The 23,967-nt window shown below is 36.7% G+C and overlaps 1 protein-coding gene across 2 annotated transcripts in view; it reads right to left on the bottom strand.

Annotated features, from left to right (window-relative positions):
* Positions 1-23,967, bottom strand: part of atrn (attractin) — an 87,291-nt gene that overhangs the window by 61,181 nt on the left and 2,143 nt on the right. For both annotated transcript variants that reach the window (XM_048204178.1, XM_048204179.1), the window contains exons 2-5: positions 13,625-13,708; positions 9,913-10,026; positions 8,660-8,788; positions 3,225-3,427 (exon numbers count right to left, since the gene is read on the bottom strand). In XM_048204178.1, coding sequence (XP_048060135.1) covers positions 3,225-3,427; positions 8,660-8,788; positions 9,913-10,026; positions 13,625-13,708 — 530 coding nt within the window. The remainder of the gene's footprint in view (positions 1-3,224; positions 3,428-8,659; positions 8,789-9,912; positions 10,027-13,624; positions 13,709-23,967) is intronic.

Genomic DNA, 23,967 nt, shown 5'->3' with positions numbered 1-23,967 from the left:
AGTGTCTCTCAGAAGTCAAGATGGGCAGAGGATCACCAATTCCCCCAATGCTGCGGCGAAAAATAGTGGAGCAATATCAGAAAGGAGTTTCTCAGAGAAAAATTGCAAAGAGTTTGAAGTTATCATCATCTACAGTGCATAATATCATCCAAAGATTCAGAGAATCTGGAACAATCTCTGTGCGTAAGGGTCAAGGGCGGAAAACCATACTGGATGCCTGTGATCTTTGGGCCCTTAGACGGCACTGCATCACATACAGGAATGCTACTGTAATGGAAATCACAACATGGGCTCAGGAATACTACCAGAAAACATTGTCGGTGAACACAATCCACCGTGCCATTTGCCGTTGCCAGCTAAATATCTATAGGTCAAATAAGAAGCCATATCTAAACATGATCCAGAAGCGCAGGCGTTTTCTCTGGGCCAAGGCTCATTTAAAATGGACTATGGCAAAGTGGAAAACTGTTCTGTGGTCAGACGAATCAAAATTTGAAGTTCTTTTTGGAAAACTGGGACGCCATGTCATCCGGACTAAAGAGGATAAGGACAACCCAAGTTGTTATCAGTGCTCAGTTCAGAAGCCTGCATCTCTGATGGTATGGGGTTGCATGAGTGCGTGTGGCATGGGTAGCTTACACATCTGGAAAGGCACCATCAATGCCGAAAGGTATATCCAAGTTCTAGAACAACATATGCTCCCATCCAGACGTCGTCTCTTTCAGGGAAGACCTTGCATTTTCCAACATGACAATGCCAGACCACATACTGCATCAATTACAACATCATGGCTGCATAGAAGGAGGATCCGGGTACTGAAATGGCCAGCCTGCAGTCCAGATCTTTCACCCATAGAAAACATTTGGCGCATCATAAAGAGGAAGATGCGACAAAGCAGTTGAGCAACTAGAAGCCTGTATTAGACAAGAATGGGACAACATTCCTATTCCTAAACTTGAGCAACTTGTCTCCTCAGTCCCCAGACGTTTGCAGACTGTTAAAAGAAGAGGGGATGCCACACAGTGGTAAACATGGCCTTGTCCAAACTTTTTTGAGATGTGTTGATGCCATGAAATTTAAAATCAACTTATTTTTCCCTTAAAATTATACATTTTCTCAGTTTAAACATTTGATATGTCATCTATGTTGTATTCTGAATAAAATATTGAAATTTGAAACTTCCACATCACTGCATTCTGTTTTTAGTCACAATTTGTACAGTGTTCCAACTTTTTTGGAATCGGGTTTGTATAAACATTTAAATGATGGTTGTTACAAATTGACAGATTTATTCAAACATGCATTAAATATTGAAGAACATTACAATTATAATGAATACTTAATATGGTGCATATATTTAACAAAATGCTCCTCTCTAGAGTTCATTTTTCTAGCTGACTAACAAGTTTATGATCGCCAAATATGGTTTTCCTGAGGTAAATACGACGTGATATTGTAAGCGGTTTAATTGGCATCTTTCAGCGGTTGAAACACTTATTGAGCAATTACATGAGACAAGATACAGATTTCGGTAAGTTGTCTTTTAACATATCAGTGTTCTGTTTATTCATCAGCTGAAAAAAGGACAGACTAATTGATTCTTGGGATTTCATCAATATTGGTTTGTAAAAATGAGAATCAATTAAAATAGAGAAATCAATATTTTTTACCCAGCCCTAGTGCACACTGTGGGACAGTCATAATATTTGAAATTAGATCATTTTAACCAATAAATATCATTTCACTTTGTTTATATAATCAGAATTTCAAACTGTTGTAATTTTCAATAATTGATTTTCTTGGTTTAAAATGTAAAGTCCGGGTATGGGACAAGAGTAAAACATTAAAATTTGTATATAAAAGGCACTGGTAACACTTTACAATAAGGTTCATTAGTTAAATATTAGTTAATGCATTAACTAACATGAACTAACCATGAGCAATACATTTGTTACTGTATTTACTAATTTTTGTTAGCATTAGTTAATGAAAATACAGTTGGTCATAGTTTGTTCATGTTAGTTCACAATGCATTAACTAATGTTAACAAGATTTTAATAATGTGTTAGTAAATGTTGAAATTAACATTAACAAAGAAGATTAATAAATGCTGTATAAGTGCAGTTCATTATTAGTTCACGTTAACTAATGTTAACTAAATGAACCTTATTGTAAAGTGTTACCAAGGCATTTGAAAAGATGCTAATATAAAACAGATGTATGAGGAAAAATGAGGCATGTATGAATGAACAAATTCACTATAGTAACCTACATTTCCACTAAAAAGTCAGACTCTCTCGAGTTGCCCCTGTGCTACAGACATAAATGATACCTCAACTTTTGTAACGGAAGTCAGTCTCTGTCCTATTTTGGTGCAGCGGGATTTAGTCATCTAGCACTCTTTGTACAGTAGTTGAAGTCATCGAAACGTGTGCTAAAACTGACATTTACATTCATACTTTTTAAACTCAAGGAACTTGAATAATCTGTATTTTTGAACATTTGGCTTATCAGAGCTCACCAGAACAAGCTAAGTATTAGAACATTTATCCAAAATATAGCCCTGGGACAAACAGTATCAGTACATAGTGTACCGTCTTTCAAGCAAACCCAAACAACACTAGAGGTGGAGAGATCGAGACAGAGAGATCTGTAGTAAGAACTGTGAGAGGGGAAGGGGAACAGAGGCAGGAAACAATTAGGCAAACCAAAAGAGATCTACAGATTCCCAGAACTTTGAGTGAATTACAAAACATTACCAACTAAACTGATGAACAGATTCCTTAAATGACTCTTAACATGTCCTGTTCATAGAACAGCTTACGTACAGTTTTCAAGCCGCCATACTCTACAAATAACCGATGTCATGGCCTTTTTATATTCTCACGATAGCGAATAACGCTTGTAACCATACATAGAGTAAATATTAAAGATGGTGATTTGCATAACACCAACAGTCTTTATCACATTTGACACAACATATGTTAATAATAAATCAATGTTAATAATAAATAAAAGTCCAATTGAGACACAAGGTGTGACGGGGATTTTAACAGAACTCAGTTAGTCCTGAAATGAGAAGAATTGTGTTAAACGTTCTAAAACCGGACTAACCCCAGCATGTGTGGATTAAAGACTCGCTCTTTAATTTTTTTCTTATTTGTCCAGTTGTGTTTTGAGTAGCTTATTGTTATTTCGAAGGATCAGCACAAGCTTTATCTTACCTTGCCATCCTGGTCTGCATTGGCAGCGTTTGCCGCCGTTTTCACACTGTCCCCGCAGAGGAAAGCCACAGTCAGAGGAGCAGTAGGGCACATCACAGGCCTCTCCTTTCCAGCCATCCTCACATATACACTGCACCGACTCACTAGAATTCCCCACACGACACTCCCCTCGATCAGAGCAGTTATTGGGGCATGTATTCAACCTGGGTAGAGCAGAAAGACGATAAAAAAAATAAAAAAAAATGCAATAGTAAGTGTCATATCTGTGTTGGTCTACCATTGTTTGGACAACCTAGTCAGCTTTCTGCTAACAACTTATTAAAAGGTAGCCTAACCCCAAACTCATGTGATTAGTCGCAATAGTTGACATGTCAGACTGCTTAAAAGAGCAATGTTTTGACAGAGCAGCACTGAGAATCAATGTAGCGAATTCCAATTAAAAGTTAAATTCCCAAAAGAAATATTGCATAAAACATTTGCAAATAAAGCAGCGTTTCCATCCAATGTGTTCAAGAGTATAAAATCGTCACTTCTTGGGAAATTAGTGCAAAATATCTGTAATAAAAATGGTAGTTACTGCAATTGGGGAAGCCACTGTGGATTATTTTTTTTTTCTACATCTTAAAGCTGCAGTCCATAACTTTTTTTGGTTAAAAATTATCCAAAGTCAATTTTTGAGCAAGTACATAACCAGCCAGTGTTCAAAACTATCTAATTATCTTGTCTCGATTCACAACGGTAAGCTTGTAATAATGTTTTAGAATAAGAGCGACATGGTGGATTTCCGTGGGAAATTCGAGCATGCAGCAGTTCGTCTTTCCTGTAAGCTCAGTGGTTAGAGCATGGCACTAACAATGCCAAGGTCATGGGTTCGATCCCAGGGATTGCACAATGCACATACAAATGTATAGTATAATGCAATGTAAGTCGCCTTGGATAAAAGCGTCTGCCAAATGCATAAAAATGTAAAATGTAAAAAATGTCTGTGCGTCATTACGTCACGTCCGTAAACAGAAAGGAAGGAGTCCCGTCCAGGCTAGTCGGTTTTATCACGTGAGGATGCTGCTGGTAGCGGCACATTTATAGCCTTTTCTCACAGCAGCTGAAATAATTAAACTTATCATTTTGATGGCGGATTGTAATCCAGAAAGATCCAAATGAGAATCAGTGACAACTAGAGATTCAGCCGTAGTCAAAAGCAAAAGACGTTGGACTGTGGAGTGGCTACAGAAATTGAAATCTACAGGTAACGCTAATATACACTAAATACACAGTCACGCAATGCTGATGTTGTTAACATGAACAATTTGAGAACAATATAACAGTAATTTTTGTTGCACATCGCAATATCCTGAAATTTGTATAAAAATAGGTGGATGGAAACAGCTAGTCATGTTTCACGTTCATTTGGCACTAAATTGTCAGTCTATTCTCTGCTATTTGTGTCAACTTAAAACTGAATTTTTGCATTTTTGCAAGCCCTTATGGTATGTAAAAAAAAAAATAAAAAACTTGATTTATCTTGCAACCCTATTGTTAAAAAAAAAAAAAAAAAAAAATAATCACAATTTGTACCTTAAAAAAAAAAAAATAATAAAAAACTTGATTTATCTTGCAACCCTATTGTTTACTAAAACTATTAAAATTGTTTTCAATAATTGAAATAACAACCTAGAAAGATTAAGTAAAAGTTATTTTATAAAAACATTTCTCATTTTGATTTAAGCTGAAATACTAAAATTACTCAAATTTATTTATTATTTCTCAATGCCATGTCAGCACTAAAAACTAAAACTGAAAAATAAATCAAGGCCAAACAGAAATAAAAAATGAAAAAGAACAAAATTACAAAAACTAAAATTTAAAATGAAAAAAAAAAAAAAAATGCTAAGAAATAATAAATACTAAGTAAATACTATAATAACTGCTCAGGAAGTTACAAATGGTGTACTAATAATCTCTGCACATAAGAGCCTGATATGAAGTAATTTCTATGTTGGTTAAAAAATATATTTTAAAATATTTTGTTTAATTATGATTTATAATAGATTTGATATTACAAAACTATACAAACATGCAAATATCGTGCATCTGTATTTGAAGGAATACATTTACCGTATATAACTTTTTAAAATCATCCATCACAAATGACTTCAGTTTAATGATTTTCCTTGCACCAACCACACCTTATGTAAGCCTATTGTTACACTGTTTGCTTGGGCATTTACTTTTTCTGGTGCACAGTTAGGCATTGTAATCAGTAGACATTAGACTTGCCAATATTGTCCAGCTATTTCCCCTAGAACAGTCTCTGGCTATGCAGTGGACGTTTAGCCTACAGAGCAGCAGAGCCATGTCACGAGGTCCATAAAGCATTAACAAGAGCAAGGCAAATATAAAATTACACAATACCTTTGGTTACTATTTTAACTTCATTTTAAGTTAATAATTGCCTAAATATCTTATAAACAACTGTGTTGAGGGAGGAGCTAGCTTAAGGTGGGAACAGAATATATGAGTTCAACCTGAACTGAAGCGTGTACCGACAGCCGCATTAGTAGGCAGCTCACTCTCCTCTAGAGCTGAACATGAGGGAAAAAAGGGACAGCAGAGAATAACAGGCAGTCTAGCATCTGTCTTTCAGCTTTACGTGTTTTTGTGAGCGTCTGCAGTGTGTGTCAGGCTTGGTGTTTGATGTTCTATTGATACCGCACTCCAGCGTTTTTTTGGGTCCCAGTGAATGCAGTCGCTATAGAAACTGCCGCAGTCGCCGTCAGGACTTTACATGAGCAGTTCCTGACACAGAGGTCAAAGACATCTGCGCTTCCTCTGTCCCGCTCTTCTTAAATTACTCTGAGCTGCATTTTCTTGTTCTAGCTCTTGCGTACAGAGCCTTAAAGGGACAGTTCAGCCAAAAATTTGTCATCACGTACTCACTCTTATAATGCAGTTTCTGTGAGGTGTGTCTTGACCTGTCTTTTTTTTTACAATGCAGAACAGGTGAAGTAACATTTGTATATTTGAAGTGGCTGAAATGATAGACTTTCATGAGGCATATCTGGAATTTCAGCATTGCAAACTACTTCTTTTGTGTTTCACAGATGAAAGGAAGTCATACACATTTGGAACAACATGAGAGTGAGTAAATGCTGACAGCATTTCCCTTTTTTGGGTGAACTTTAGGACATATCCACATTGCCCAGAATCCTCAGAGATTCTCAAAAGCCATGGACAACAAAACACGGCCCTGCCCCTGCTGGTAGATGGCGTAACTGCAACAATATGCAGCCACAAAGTATCCGTTGCCATTTATGGACATTAACAAGTAGCAATGTATCTGGGATTTCAAGATACTTGCCTTGTACAAAAACTAGGGCTGCTTGATTATGGCAAAAATCATAATCACGATTATTCTGCTCAGTACTGAAATCATGATTATTTAACTCAACTATAGGTGGGTGATATGATCAAAGTCTTTTTTCATGATATGAGTCATTTTAATTAGGTTAATGCTCCTCAACAGTTACAGAAGACAAGTAAAAAGTCAGCAATACAATAAGAACAAACTAAATTACACACAAAATACTGCTTTAAGTTTTTCAGAAAGATGTACTAATGTGTATTCAGATAAGTAATAACCTACAACAGAAATTTAATAAAGTAATCAAATGTAAAACAACACTGCTGTATACATTAAATATAGACTAATCCTTATTAAAACTGCAGTTTATTCATTCAAGAGCAGTGAGTGATTTTATTTTAGTCTTTTGTTGTTTGATTAACAATAATGACTGCAGCAGATTTATTAGGCTGCTGTCACTTTAAGAGCTGCACGGATCCAATATACTGTTACACAAGCACTCTTTCCAAGTGTTTACGTTCACTTAAGACATGACCGACTGTGTTTACGAGGTTACTTACCAAAACGGCATTTCAACATATTTGTGTGTAGACTATTTGACTGTTTAGGCGCGTACACATCAATTGTTTCACGTCGATTATCTTGTTCTCATAATCATTGGAAGCCAAAATTGAAATCGAAAAATTATCATTAATCGAACTTTGTTTGATGCCATTTTAAAAGGTTCCTAAATTTGCTTTGGAGGTCTCCTACAATAGGTTTACATACATCTGAGGTCAAAAAATACTTGAATATTCTCATAATATACATTGCAGCATTACCTCTTTTCTCACAGTGTCTGAAACGGTTCGATAAATGATACCTCAAGGTACTCTGTTCTGATTGGTCAAATGGCCGTGTCAGTTGTGACTGGTCTATCACTTACAGTGTGTGTTAAAAACTAAACCGCTATTACCATATCTGTATTTCAGCTCTGGAGGCGTGTATACATAGTGGTACGAAGAGTAACGATGGCGTTGGTTTTACCATATCAATTTGAGTCCGAGTCCTTTGCAAAGTGTATTTACTTTCGCATTGCAGAAAACAGTGTCTTCTCCACATATCGACAACATGAACCAAACTCTAATAGGCCTCAGCTACAACTACAGTGTCAAAGTAGATGTTGTTTACGGGCAGCCAATGAAGAACATAGGCTAGTACTGTGCAAATTGGTTATGTAGGTTTGAGCAGGAAGTAAGACTGGAATTACTGTTGACTCGTCTCAGGCAGTTCAGAATCATTCTTTCATTTAGGAGACAATAACTCCATTTATCACACATATTGATCTTTTAAACAGCTATATTGCACAATACATGAAAGGTAATATCCGAAAAAGCATAATAGGGGCACTTTAAATAATCCAGTGTTCATAGGTTAGGGATAGCTTTGCAAGTAAGTTGTAAATTAAGGTTAAAGTTTTAAAGTCCTCGAGAGTAACAAGCATTTTTACAAGAATCAAGTTCTGTTCTTAATCCTAATAAGCTTCCTTCCGGTCTACTGCGTAAATAGACAGATGCCTGGAATCATCTAAACTGAATGGAAACTTATAAGTGACTGATAGGCCTACATAGGCAGCAAACTCCAATAACGTCTTTGAGTACACTACCGTTCAAATATTGAGTTTTTAAATGTTTTTGAAAGAAGTTTCTCACACTCCCATAGGCTGAAATTATTAGATAAAAAAAGTAAGATATTATAATATTCTAACAGATTAGTATTGTAATTGTTTGCTATTTTAACTCATTTTAAAATGCAACGTAAGCTGAATTTTCTGCATCATCACTCCAGTCTTCAGTGTCACGTGATCCTTCAGAAATCATTCTAATAAGCTGATTTGGTGCAAAAAACATTTCTTATTATTATCAATGTTGAAAGCAGCTGTGCTGTTTAATATTTTTGTGGAAGCAATGATGCATTTTTTTTTTCAGGATGAATAGAAAATTCCTCAATTAGACGCTGTCTAAAGCAAGCAGCTCACTAGGTTTTGTAACAGAACTACAGTACTGCTGTTTTGGTCCAGGAAATAAAGCTTTACCTGTAGGAGATGTTGAAGCCAGTGAGATTATACGCAGCGTCACTGAAGAAGTGCAGCAGGGCGAAGCCAGACTGTGCCACCACCTCTGGGACAGTCTCATTGCTGTAGCTCTCAGGAACAATCAAACCGCTGGAACATGAAAGAGAACACAACCTTTAATACCTCTGCTGAAAGGGAACGCAACAGATTCAAAAGTTTCATCACTTTCTCATTTAATTCTACTCTATTAGACGGTATTTGTACTTTTCTTTATAATGGGCTGCTTAAAATGATTAGTGTTGGGTTTTGTATGAATTTTTGAAGATTTTTTGTCGATGTTCTGTCAAATATTGTTCAATATATTGGCATACTGGTGTGAATGAATCACTATCCAAGTACATCTTTAGACTAGCAGGCTCACCTGATCACCAATACAGCATTTATTTGATCAAAAATATAGTAAAACTGTAATATTGTGAAACATTTCCATTTTAAAAAAACTGTTTGAATATATTTTAAAATGTAACTTGTTCATGTGATGGTAAGCTGAATTTTCAACAGCCATCATTCCAGTCTTCAATGTCACATGATGCTTCAGAAATCATTCTAATATGGTGATTTGGTTCTCAAGACATTTCTTATTATTATCAATGTTGAAAACAGTTTTTTGGGAAAATGTGATGCATTTTTTCAGGATTCTTGGAAGCATTTATTTAATAAAAAAAAAAAAAAAAAAAATGTAACATTATAAATGTCTACTGACACTTTTAACCAATTAAATGCATCCTTACTGAATAAAAGTAATAAAATATATATATATATATATATATATATATATATATATATATATATATATATATATATATATATATATATTTTTTTTTTTTTTTTTTTTTTTTTTTTTTTTTTTTAAATCATACTGGTCTCAAACTTTTGATAGGTATCGTGGTTCTCCTAATGGTGGCTGCAATGTTAAGATCACATTACATGTCAAATACCATGGACTTTATCCTTCTATCAGATACTTTCAGTTAAAGAAACATTCATGGATGACAAATATGTCACAGCATTTCCACCAGACCTCAGGTATGTTTCTAGGGATCGTTCACACCGTTTAAAACCAGTGTCTGATGTGTTGCAAGTACACCACCCCTCCAGAATGCTCCGTATTCTAATCTGACCCTGGATTAACAGGTCATTATCTGGAAATCTCACTCTTCCTGTTTACACTTCACACACACACACAGAGAAATGAAGAGAAGTGAAGAGAATACCTGAAGGCAGCGAGTAAAGGAGAGTAGATGGAGTCTCCGTCATACACGTACAGATGATCCCAGCTGCACTCAGTAGCAAAATGCTCAAAGCGAAGCCTCAGGATAGAGTTTGGTCTGCCGAGAAAAGAGGCCAATCAACTACCATAACACACACAAATGCTAGGTATCTGATATAGAGGTCAGCTACATGAACCAAACCTGACAGGACCTGACAAACTGTTTAAGGGTGTTTTCAGACCTGTAGATTGCTTGCTTTGCTCCAAAATATGATTCAAATTGTTACAATTGTTGCATTTTCTTCTATTTTTACTGGAGTAGGAGGGCTTCGTCAGGACAGCATTCTTGAAACGCACCTAAGGGTGTATGCACAATAGGCATTCTGAACCGCGCAGAGCACGTTTGAACCTCAAAGCCCGGTTTGTTTGACCAGTGTGATCGCTCCAAACCGTGCCCGGGCACAGTTCGTTTAGCTGTCCCTGGCCCGCTTGGAAGAGGTGGGGCCAGAGCGCGGTTCGCATGCAGTGTGAGCGCTAACCGTGCCTGAGCACGGAACAGCTACTACTTTTGTGTGTACCGTTATCATTACGACGGCAAACATATTTTTTGGTACACGTATCAATTCATGTACTTAATTTGAGTGTATTTGGGTTTATAATGGGTCTGCTTCTCAACTTTGATGAACAGGAATTGTAGTTTGCGAGTAAAGCTGCAAATTCCTCCATTAACGTCAGTTGCCTTTATAATCCTCTGATACGTGCAAGTGAAAATTGACATGCGGCATAAATGATAATATATATTAGGCAGTATCTAAAAGGTGCCCTAGATTCAAAAATTGAATTTACCTCGGCATAGTTCAATAACAAGAGTTCAGTACATGGAAATGACATACAGTGAGTCTCAAACTCCATTGTTTCCTCCTCCTTATATAAATCATTTGTTTAAAAAACCTCTGAAGAACAAGCGAATCTCAACATAACACTGACTGTTAAGTAACAGTCGGGATCATTAATATGTACGCCCCCAATATTTGCATATGCCAGCCCATGTTCCCAACATTATGAAAGGCATTAGACAAGGGCAGAACGTCTGGATGTGCAGAGCTGAATCATCAGACTAGGCAAGCAAGGACAATAGCGAAAAATGGCAGATGGAGCAATAATAACTGACATGATTCATGATAACATGATATTTTTAGTGATATTTGTAAATTGTCTTTCTAAATGTTTCATTAGCATGTTGCTAATGTACTGTTAAATGTGGTTAAAGTTACCATTGTTTATTACTGTATTAACGGAGACAAGAGCCGTCGCTATTTTCATTTTTAAACACTTGCAGTCTGTATAATTCATAAACACAACTTCATTTAGGGCTGGACAATAATTCAATATCAATATATATCGCGATATAATTTTTTTCGATAACGGTGATATGATTTTTAAACACATTTCCGGTATTTCGATATATACATTACACAGCATCACTGACTTGAGACGCAGCCGTTAGAAAGAGCAGAACGCGATTGGCTATTTGCGTGATGACGTACACCACAGAGACATGCAGCCACCAGCCAGTGCTCAGCAGTTGTACGCTAAGATCAAACGCGAACGCGGCAAGTTTTACAAAATGAGTACACCTGATGCAAATGCGACGGAACAAGCTTCCACAACTTGATGAAAGTATGTGTGCATAACTACACCGTGCTGGTTAATGTTTGGTGCAGGAGAATGTGTGAAATAAAAACTTAAAACACGGATACTTTATTCTGTATGAGCTATGTGTCACGTGGTTAGTGTTATTAAACTCATCGCGGAGCTCCGCGCTGAAACCGAGCATATGCGCGCTCCGCCTGTATCATAAAAACAATCGTATTTTTCATCTGTTCGTATTCAAACTCCAGTTCTGACCGCATCGCGAGCAAAATACAAACAACACACGTGCTGTGCTGAGGGAAACGGCCTACGGCTCGCATGTTTGAACGCAGCTAGAGCAGGCAGAGGTGATATGAGCCGCACTATTGTGACATTTGAATTATCCGCTGTAATGCGATCTCATGCAAACATATTTTCCATTTGGGCTGGTAGATTACAGCAAAACAATCCACTTCCGAGAGAAGTGATGCTTCCTCATGCATAATACTGAAATTATAATCTTATGCATACTACAGCGCAGTGATTGGATTAAATGAGCTTTATGTCATGAATATATATGTCGAGAAACGGTCTACGTCAGCATGTTCGACCATGTCCGATTACTCAGATTTTGTGATGGTGCTCCGACTCAGCTTTTCAAACAGGAAGACAGAAATCGCTATGAAAAATGCAAAAATAAGTATTTTTCACTTATGAATAACATTGAGTACCTTTAGTGTTTTCAACGATGTGCAGCCTATACATATCTGTTTACATCTCAAATTTTCATCTCATGTTTTGGGGTTTCATGAACCTTTAAGAATAATAAAATCAGCCTACGTTATAGTTTAATGTTAAAGATATTAATATTACTAAAGTGATTGAGTCTTATGTTTATTTTTATGTTTGTATGAAGGCTAAATACAAATAAAAGCTGAACATAAATTTATTTGTACTGTTTTTATTTCTAAAATCCTATATAGTTTTATAGGAAGAGATTTCATAGATTTGGCAAATTCATTTTTCAGACGTTTGTAGGTACAGACATCCGTTGTGGCCGTTCTTGGCAGTTTTTCTGAGGCTATTATATAGTTCATATCGATATCGGAATTATATCGTATCGACCGAAATTAAGAATTATATCGTGATATAAATTTTGGCCATATCGTCCAGCCCTAACTTCATTCTTTATAAATCTCTCCAACCGTGTAGCATTAGCTGTTAGCCACGGAGCACAGCCTCAAACTCATTCAGAATCAATGTAAACATCAAAATAAACACTGTACTTACACGATTAGACATGCTGCATGACGAACACTTTGTAAAGATCCATTTTGAGGGTTATATTAGCTGTTTGAACTTTTTTTATGTTGTTTAAGGCAAGCGCGAGCTCTTGGGGTGTGGAGCACCAGATTTAAAGGGCCACACACCCTGAATTGGCTCATTTCTAATTATGCCCCAAAATAGGCAGTTAAAAAAAATGAATTAAAAAAAATCTATGGGGTATTTTGAGCTGAAACTTCACAGACACATTCAGGGGACACCTTAGACTTATATTACATCTTTTAAAAAAAAGTTCTAGGGCACCTTTAACGAAAGTGCATTTCTTTCTGAGGGGAGTGGGGACAATCGCGCTTGTGCTCGGGTCAAGGTAACCATGCCTAGTGTGAGTACACCCTAACAAACAGAAGTTTGTTTCTAAACAAATGCTTCAAACAAGCCAGGTTTGAAGTTCGCTGTAAGTTTTTAATGAATAAAAACATGCATTATGGATAAAAATATTTGATATAGGATTGACATTCATTTAAAACTTGAATTAAATCAATTACATGATATTAATTCATTGCATATTAACATTTACCAAATGACAATCATTTCATATTTTTGTGGTAACAAACCTATTGTTGGTGTCTTGGGGGAAAAAAAGAAAATGATCAATTTTAAAGGGTTTAAAATTTAACACTCTCGGTCAGGTCAGGTCATGTCAGGTCAGGTTACAATGTCTCATTTACAGGCCAGATTCAGGCTTTAGGTTCAGACCTCTAATCTGAGAAAGAGGGTTTCATTTTTAGACCAATACTCACTGTCCCTCAATAAGCCACGTACACTTGGTCTTGTATTTGTAGTTTCCTGCTCCATCAGAGAGGTAGCCAGAGGGTCCCGTTAGCCTGCGTATGACAGACACACAACATTACTACACGAAACACAGCTACTAAAACACATACCTGAAGGGACAGGTTAATATTTGTGCTGTCAATCAATTAAAAAGAAAAATTAATTAATCTCACATTTTTCTGTTATTAATCACAATCACACCTAGCATTAAAATTTGAACTTTTATTATGACACAGCCACCACTTCCGCTTCTTCCGGTCAAGCATATGTGGGGCAACACAGCACTGTTTTTTCACATTAGATACATCTGAGTGTGTTGAAAATAATGTTATAATGTTAATCTGAGCGTTCGTTCGGCGGCTGCTATGAGACACTTGTTGCACACTGCAGTAAGATAGATCGATATTAGAATATCATTAATATAATCAAGAAAACAAGATTCAAACAATGAGACTAAATGTGTTGAGTTATACAACATGATTAGTTTTCTGTCGATGAATGCATCCAAACAGTTGCTCATTTCTTTAATAAAACATAATATATTAAAGCGTCTTTGGTGTTTCCATGGTTTCTACAAAATAAAACTGGAAACCGAGGGTAATGCCGGCATGATGTCATTGACAGGCGACACACAAACACAGTCCGTGTCCTGGTTAAAATTGCTTATTTCTCTGGATTTAAACATTCTTGGAAACACCTGTTGTAGGTACACAAGTCAACAAAATATATAACGCTGTTCTAGAGGTTTTTGGATATTTTAATCCAAAAATCATACATATTGTGCCTTTAATGTCATCTTTTTACTAAGTACTATGAATGAATGAATGAATGAATAAGGTATTAACATATAGACATAAAAAATAACAACTAACTAAATTGTACACTATGTAAAAAAAATTTGTCCAAAATTAACAAAATTTAAATAAGTCAATACATCAATCCTTCTTCCAAAACATGTTTTTTGTCTTACCCTGATTCACTATGGTAAGACTAAGCGTTTACATTCTAGACCTGATGAGATTGTTTCCATAGGAAATTGTGTAAATGCATGTCTCGCCTGTGCATGTCTCATAATATCCGTAAATAGAATGATGTTGCTTTGGCTTCTTTGACTCTTGTATGGTGTGGGAATTAGCATAGGTTAGTTGTCACAACGAGCAAGAACGGTTGATATGGAGCACACTAAATCTCAAACTTTCTGGGAATTATCTGTTTTAAAATAGATGCTGAACAGATGAGAGTCTGCTGGCAAAAAAAGAGAAAACACGACTGAGCTCGTAATAAAACAAGAATCAACATTGGCTTGGCTTTTCGGAGATGAACTGAGGGATTTGAAATGTAAAAGCAACGAGGAGATAGAGTTTTTATTACTCAACAGATGAGTAAATTGTTTTATTGAACAGATAAATTGCCATATGTAGCTCTCTAACAGAGTTTATTGTAAAGCATGTGCTGGAATTTATTTTCAAGGAAGTACCGTGTCTATTAATGGGTAAAGCTACAGTAACGTCTTTAGCTAGTCAGCTTGAGATCCTTTTCATCTAAACTTGTTATATCTCTTAAGCCTTGTAGTAAATGTTTTATGAGCAGTAGGATAACCATACAGTCACACATAGCTGAAGCACAAGCAAAACAATGTTTTGGTAAATGCATGCAATTTTGTTTTTTTAGCCATTACACGTTACATGAGGGACTTTTGCACTGAATGGTTCTAGGAACTCAGCTATAGGAGCTAGTACCACTAGGATAGTTCCCCGGGAACTAATTTATCCTCCATGCCATGTTCCTGGTTGCATTCGCACCAGGAATAGGAACTGTGAATAGGAATAGGACACCATGATTGGAGCTGTATTTGTTGTGTGTTATGGGTTTCCTGAAGACAAAGATGGAAAGTGAATGTATAATTTACACGACTGAAAGAGCAAAAATTGGGGCTAAGAGACGAAATCTCCTATGACAACTTTCAGTATCGAGGTGGAGAAAAAAAACCAACCCTGCAGACAACAGGTATATGCCGTTATCACTGTTTTCCATGTTCGTGAAGTAAATATGTTTACACGGCTTTTTAAAAAACGGTGTTTGACATGCGTTTGACCAATCAACGTACACTCACGTCACTGATAGTTCCTATAGTGCTGGTTTAGACCCTACTCTGAAGTAGGAACTAATTTAGTTCCCCCAAAAGGAGTTCCTAGAACTAAAATCATTCCTAGTTCCTGCGGTGCGAACACGGCAAAAAAAAAAAAAGCCAATAGTTCTAGGAACTATGAAAAGAGAGTCACGAGTCACATCCACAGAGAAGCAAGTGGAAGTGAGCGTCTCTGCTCATAGGATAGGCCTACATGTAGACCGGCTGATCTTTCTTGCTTTGCAGAAACTCAGATAGCATGATCATATACTGCAATGTTAGCGAGATATTAGCATAGCTACTTCAGGAATGGAAAAAAGTGGTTTCTGCGTTAATTGCGTAAAATATTTAGTTGTTTATTTGTTAGTTTAGTTTATATGAAACACAATGTAAACCAGCTACAGTGCACCGATTATGTAATCAAAGTTTAACAGCCTTCACTAAAACTTTAATTGGACATTAAAATGAACAATATAACAGGCTTGTCATGTTCAAGGGTCAACGGTGAAAACAGGAATGGTACGTGCATCTTAGTTTCAGTAATGTTTTAGCAATATGAGTAGAGTTATAATAGGGTTATTTACTCTAAAATGTAAATTATGTCATCCTTCACTCACCCGTGTGTCATTCCAAACTTGTATTTCTTGTAACATAGAAGAAGTTTAGCAGTTTGGCAAGGAAAGAAGAACAAAAGTCCTAGGGGTTTGGAATGACATAAGGTTGAGTAAATGACAATTTTCCTTTTTTTTTTTTTCCTTTTCTTTTTTTTTTTTTGGAATCAACCATTCCTTTATACCATGTTATGAACTAGGACTGTAACAAAATCTGATTTTCACTACTATAGTGGCCACAAAATTTCACTATTACAATATTATGGTGATATCTACAGAAATTTTGGAGAAAAAAAGGGATCAACCAGTGTTAAGATGCAGTCACATTTACCTTTGTTCAGTGAATTTTTTTCCGTTGTCAAAATCTAGTCATTTCAATTAGAATCTGCATGATCTGGAATTTTGCTTGAGAGCTTAAGATTTTCACATGCAGATTTTGCAATGCCTTCAAGTTAGTCACGCTCAATCCGCTGCGCTTCGTACATTGTACATACATTAGCTGCAAAATGTCACCGAATGTGTAGAACACCGAAGAGTTCAGAACACCAAACACATTTGTAGAACACTAAATAGTTCCACAAATGTGTAGAACTATTACAACATCAATATCACGATTATTGTCAGTACTGGTACACTGTGACACCTCAATATGAAGGATGTACTGATATACAGCCAAGTGTGTGTGTGTGTGTGTGTGTGTGTCAGTTTGTGCGACAATGAGGTATCTAAGCCTCCGACTGCAGTCTCAAGGAGCTTTGTTAACATTAAAAAAAACACAGTTCATTAACACACCCACAATCCTGTGGGAGCTGCACATACACTCTCCAGCAGACAGCTGTGACAAACACACATCACTGAGATGAGATTCTCGACGGAGCACAGCAATCTTCCACCCAGCCAATTAGATCATCATTCAACAATGTCCCATTAGAATCATTAACAATTAAAATCACATCATGCATTTCTTCAAATAAAGCAGACGTTTGATAATGGGCAAAAAATTGAGCTGTTGTGCTTTTTCCTGTCAGTCTCTATTCAGCCTTTATGATGATAGAAGACAGACGAAAGAATGTCAGAAATGCCTGTCTGCCATAAGTGACTTCAAACCTGGGTCTACTGAGAATTAGATTAAGTGTAGACGGAGCTGCTGAGCTAGAGTACTTATGCCACGTTCACACTGCAAACCTTAGTGCTCAATTCCGATTTACTGCTCAGATCTGATTTTTTTTTGTATAGCTGTTCACATTGTGGTTTTAAATGTGGCCAATATCAGGTTCCAGTGTGAACAGATCATAGTCCTGGACTGACCCACATCCGAATGTTGATCTAGAGTGACGTAAAAGTCGCATGAATTCCGATTTGACCGTTCAAACTGAGGTCGCATTGCAGAACATCTGACCTGTATTGGATTTAGGACAACATATGGAAGTGGCCCAAATTGTAATTGAAAAGATAAGATTCCATGTGGTTTGTGCCATTCACACCATCATGGCAAAAACAGATCTGAATCACATACGAGCAAAAAAATGGGAGACATTTGCCTGCAGTATGAACGTAGCCTTAGTGTGAGCGGCACAGGATATACTGTGAAGCTGCACCCAGCTGTTACACAGAACAAACCATCAGACGGTGTTCAGAAGAAATGCAGTCTCCGGTCAGGGCGACATTCTGGGAAAGGAATGGATGTTTCATGTGTTTGAGGGTTGGTGTGGAGAAAACAGTCAGGCTTCTGTACTTCAACAAATGATCCACTAAAAAGAGGCCATTTAGTAAAGCAGATCCTGTTGCTGATAATTATGTTATGGAATTATGAATGGGCCAGCAAATTAGACAGCATCACGCTTTCAAACAGAATACGCATCCTCTCTTCTTGCGATTTCAAACACGGGGACCAAATTCTATTAACAGATACCTATGAATTGAAGAAAAAAATGCAGTTATGTACTAAGACACAGTAGGCTCTTCCATACTCAATTTCACAAATACTGAACTCTTTTTACTAAAAAGTATTGTGGCATTACTATGGTACTGTGAAATATACCATGACACTGTCACCCGATGATTACCGTATTCACGTATCATGGTATTCCAAAAAATATTAACATGAAACACGTTTAAGAAACACAATTTACCATGGTAAATGTCCAGAAAGGTTGTATTACCATGGTACTAGAATCACCATTAATCATGGCAACATCTGAAAACAGCATGTCTCATATACAGAGACACCCCATATCAAAAGTCACACATACAACATCATTTTTTGCTCGCTATAGCCACTCGGCATTATCACTGGCCACAATTTTATTGTTGGAAAATTATGTTTTATTAGGGGTGTGACGATACACTTAGCTCACAAGACGAGACGATACACAATACTGGTTTCACGAGAATGAAACGAGACAATCTTTAAACACTAATTTTGAGAAATCTTCAATGACGAAATTTATGACTGGAAAAAAGTCCTTTATTTGACTGAAAGTCCGAAAATGCGAAACAATGCAGGTGCATTTTGAAATGTTTTAACCAGTCCCTCCAGAAAAACACAGATTTTTTTGTGATTGTTGCGGGCAAAAGTCATTGATTTTGCGGCACGTTTTCTTAAAAAATGCGATGGAATATGGAACATTTTTCAACTTTCTGCTAAGATATATGTGACTTTTTGCAATGAAAATACAGGGATTATGAAATCATGTTAGCCCCGCATATTTTGCTTACTGAAATCGGCAATTTATGCGGCAAAAGTGCGGCATATTTGAAAAAATGCGACCCCCGCATAAATATGCAGACTTTGGCTGATTATGCATTAAATCAGGTGATCACATAATCATGTTTTTCTGGAGGGACTGTTTAACTTATCTAGGGCTGTTACTAATGATTATTTTGGTAATCGAGTAATCAGTTATTTTGTCAATTAATTGAGTAATCGGATAATATTTTTTTTGTGGTAATAAAAATAGACGTAAGTGAACAATAGTCTTTAAAATGACTTAAAACACATATATAATAAACAATGAGACAATAATAAGTGGTTCAACTAAAGTATCAAAACCAAGTAATCATATTAGGCTTGCTACGATAGTCGGTGTTACCAGTGTTCAGCCGCAACGCCAGTTACATCACTTGCTCACCGCGGCATCGCCCCCCACTGTCGTTTAGAATTTTTTTATAGTAATAAAAATCATTTATTTTAGTTAGAGAACAGACACGACAAAACTGAATGCGTCTGCTCAATGCAGCGTGAGCCGAACGAGAGTCACCGCACAGATCAGCAGCAGGAGACAGATTTCACCTCACTTCACCTCACTCTTCTGACTGACAAGACTATGGCGGAAGACCCGATTTCAAAGCTAGTGGAACCAAAATGGTCAATATTCATTTATGCATGTTCATTTATTCATATTCTATGTTAATCACTCATTATCATTTTATTGCTTATGATTTTTAATGTTACTTATGATTTCAAGTATTCGTATAATCTTACTTAATTACTCACATATAATCACGTATAGTCAAGCATAATCACATATTTACTCCTTATTATGCTCTTTTGTTATTTTGATCTTTACTGTGTTTCTTTCACCTGTTGAACTCTGCGACATCGAGCAGTTAAGTTACCTCGGTAAGGGGGGGGGGGCTTGGTACATTTGTGGTTGAGTTGGGTTCCTGCCAAATTTTACCAGATGGTAGATGTTCTCAGAAATGATCACACTTTGTACTTTTTCTGCATTAATATTTTGTATCTCTGTATTCAAATGGAAGGGAATCTTTGAAAAAGGTTAACTTTTCTGACTTTCTATAAAGGTTCTATTTTTCTGACGAAGGTGTCAACCCACCGTTTTGGAGGGCTATTTTTGGGTGTTTTTACTACATCTGATAATGTCAATCGTCACGAGACCATAAAATTACCCAATGACTGTTTGGATAGCAGGAAATCATGAAATGTCACAATTTCTTTAAATCCTCCAAAACAACGGAAATGTTCACTTTGACCTTTTCTTATCTATCTAAACATGACCTGGAAGGGTCTTTTTTACATTTTTGATCCACCAGAATTGTGGAATGGAACATTATCACATATAATTTGCATTTAAAATGATGAATTTAAAAAAAAAAAAAAAGAGCTGTAGAGAATTATGCTTAGTTTTTAATTTGATGTCTCAACCACGTATATATATCCCACACAGAATAAACCCAATTCTACTGCATTAATCATACTGATTTATTCCAATAATATGTAATATTATTGTAATTGCTTATAATATTTGCTCTGAGCTATATGTTACAATTACTTCATTAAATTACGTGCTCATTATCAATCAATGCGCACTTCGGATCCCAAGTCATTTCCCAATCTTAAGGTATAAAACCAGGCTCATTCTCTCAATTGGTACCCTTTCCTGCTATCTTGACTTGCATCTTGCGTCTCTAATGATTTTCTTCCAGATTACTAAACTCAGATTTCAGAATGTTCTTATATAGATGTTCGATTTCTGAATTTTATTCTACCTTTGGTTTTATTAAATATTTTCATTATCGACTGAAGTTTTCGTGTGAGGCTAAATTTAAGTAAAATCAATAAATAATTTTTCTTCAACGTCATCAATTGCCTGGATCTCATTTTCTCAAGTTTTTGCATCAAAAGCGAAATGTAAAAGCACCTATTTCAGCAAATTTGTCATTGTACTGTTTTGTTGTTGTGTTTTTCATGAAGAACAATAATGAACCCACCATTCAAACAGTTGCCACAACCGAATTGGCGCTAATTCGAAAGCAAAATGCACATGGCCGCGCTGGCACTCATAATGGTGAGTGTCCACTGGCACGGAGCGAGCGTAGCAGAGCTGGATGTTGAGCTTCCATAGGAATTCATTGAAATTGCCAGTGTACATGCATCGCTAGCGATGTAAAAGCAAGGTGGAAAAAGAGGGGAAAAACTCCAACTGCCCGGTATTACCGGCGTTGTCCCACGTCGATTAACCAGTGCGAAAATTTCCTCAGTCACATCCCTAAATAATATGCTTTTATTGGACAACGCTGAAAAAAATAAATAAATACATAATGTAATATACATTATGTAAACAATCAACTTATGTACATTATGTATTATAACAAAAGCCTACAGAGGGCGCCAACAGTCTGGCGATGACTGTTGTCACACTTAACAGCACGATCAAATCCTTTTTTTAATATTGGCTAATTTTCAATTTAATTTTAGTTTAAAGGGTTAACTTTCCAGAAGCTCAAACATGCTGTGTAACCAATAATGTTCATTCTCGTGTGTTACGCAGCACGTTTGAGCTTCAGGAAGAGGTTTGTTCTTGTGCGTCATTCACGTTCGGTAGAGCTTCTGCTTATGTTCGCTGATCAATGTTTACATGTGAGTAAAAGCCTAAATTCAATATATATGGATTAGTTTTATGATCTCTTTATGAGCTTTTTGAAGCCTCAAAGTGGTAGTTGCAAAGGCAGTCAATGATCTTCATTTGTGTTACGAAGATGAACGAAAGTCTTACAAGTTTGGTACAGTATAAGGGTGAGTAATTCATGACAGAATTTTCATTTTGGGGTGAACTAACCCTTTAAGTTTTAGTAATTTTATGTGCCTTTGTCATTTTTAGGGCCCAAGCGAAAATTCGCGCAGGGCCCTCTTGTTCTTCTAAGGATTATTATTATTTTTTTTTTTTTTTTTTTTTTTTTTTTTTTTCCGTCTTCCGGGGCTTTTTGGGGGCCTTAACATGCTCAAAAACTCTTGAAAATTGGCACACACATTGGAATCCGCGGCCATTAGGACGCCGGAGAGGCTGGTACCCGGGCGTGGCAGGGGGGCTCGACAGCGCCCCCTTGAAAAAAGTCTGAAAATTTGGTCCATATATTAAACACGCTTGCACGTATTAGTATGAAACTCAGTACACATATAGACCTCATCGGGCCGAACAACTTTCGTGCTCTAAGTTAAACACCACGCCAACAGGAAGTCAGCTATTAAGGGTTGTTTGAAAAACGCATGCTCTGGAATTTGATATACTCCTCCTAGACGATTAATCCGATCGCCACCAAACTCGGTCAGCATGAAGTCAAGACACTGATGATTAAAAATTGCCAGGGGATTTTTGATATCTCGAACGGTTTGGCCGTGGCGAGGCAACGAATTTATGGCGAGAAAAAGGAAACAGGAAATGTGTTATAACGTCTGCATACATATATTGATCTTTATGAAACTTCACGAGTGTGTTCGTTATAGGAGTCTGATCACATGGATGTGACTATTGTGAGTCAAAGTTATAGCGCCACCAACTGGCAGCAGGAAGTGTATCACTTTTTGAAATGTTTTGAGATCACCCTCTTATTTTTACCTGATTTGCTTCAAACTTCATCAGTGTAATGTCAATACACAGCAGATGTAGACCTATGACAGGATTTTTGATATTTGAAATATTGTTGCCATGGCAACAGGTCAAACTGTAATAATATTCTTGAGTGTTTTTGAGGCTCTTAACATGCTTCAAATTGCATGAAACTCGACACACACATCAATATTGTCAACCAGTAGACATGGACAAAGCCATAGAAATGGGCGTGGTGGAGGGGCTCAGTAGCGCCACCTTTTGACAAAAGTGGGGGGGTTAGTTTTTCCTACAATCACCAAACTCGGTACACATATTGTTCTCATCAAGCCGGACAATTTTCTAATTTACATTCATTAGCTCCGACCAACAGGAAGTCAGCTATTTTGGTTTGAATGTTAATTTTTTGAAAAAACAGGCTATGAATTTTATACTACTGCTCCTACAGGGTTTATCCAATTTACACCAAACTTTTTTTAACTTGTTGCTAACACATTGAAGTTGTTTAATTGCAAACGGATTTTGGATATCTCAAACGGTTTGGCCGTGGCGAGGCAACGAATTTATGGCAAGAAAAGGGAAACAAAGTGTTATAACTTCTGCATACATTAATTGATTTTGATGAAACTTCGGCTTAGTCTTCGTTGTACAAGGCTGATCACATGGATGTGACTATTGTGATTCAAAGTAATAGCGCCACCAACTGGAAGCAGAAAATGTGTCACTTTCAGCATACATTGAGATCACCCTCTTATTTTTACCTGATTTGCTTCAAAATTCATCAGAATAATGTTAAAACTTGGCACATGTAATCCTTTGAAAATGGGCAGGGAGGAGGGGCTCTATAGTGGCACCTTGTAGTGCAGTAAATGTGGAGTGAATTTGACATAGTCCTTTGATGTTTAACCGTTTTAAGTGCCTATTGCCCGCTGTGCACAGTTGCCCTGAAGCCACCGGGGTGGCGGTGCCACCGGGCTTGGGCCCGCCATCGCTGCTCGCAGCTATATTTATTAGTTTGATTTTCATATTTTTATTTTGCTTTACTTTTATTTCAGTTGTAGTTTTAGTAATTATAGTACTTATGCATTTCAGTAAGTTGCCAAGGCAACGTATTCAAGTGTTTTAAGTTTAAGATTATTTTATTTCAGCTCTATTTCAAATACTGAAAACTATTTTAGTTTTACTTTTGTTAGCAGTAACAACACTGGGTCCTATCACTGTCGGAT

This window comes from Megalobrama amblycephala, linkage group LG10 (genome assembly GCF_018812025.1).
Source record: "Megalobrama amblycephala isolate DHTTF-2021 linkage group LG10, ASM1881202v1, whole genome shotgun sequence".
NCBI lineage: Eukaryota > Metazoa > Chordata > Actinopteri > Cypriniformes > Xenocyprididae > Megalobrama > Megalobrama amblycephala.
Note: the sequence above shows the minus strand (reverse complement) of the source record. Positions and strands in the feature narration are given on the sequence as shown.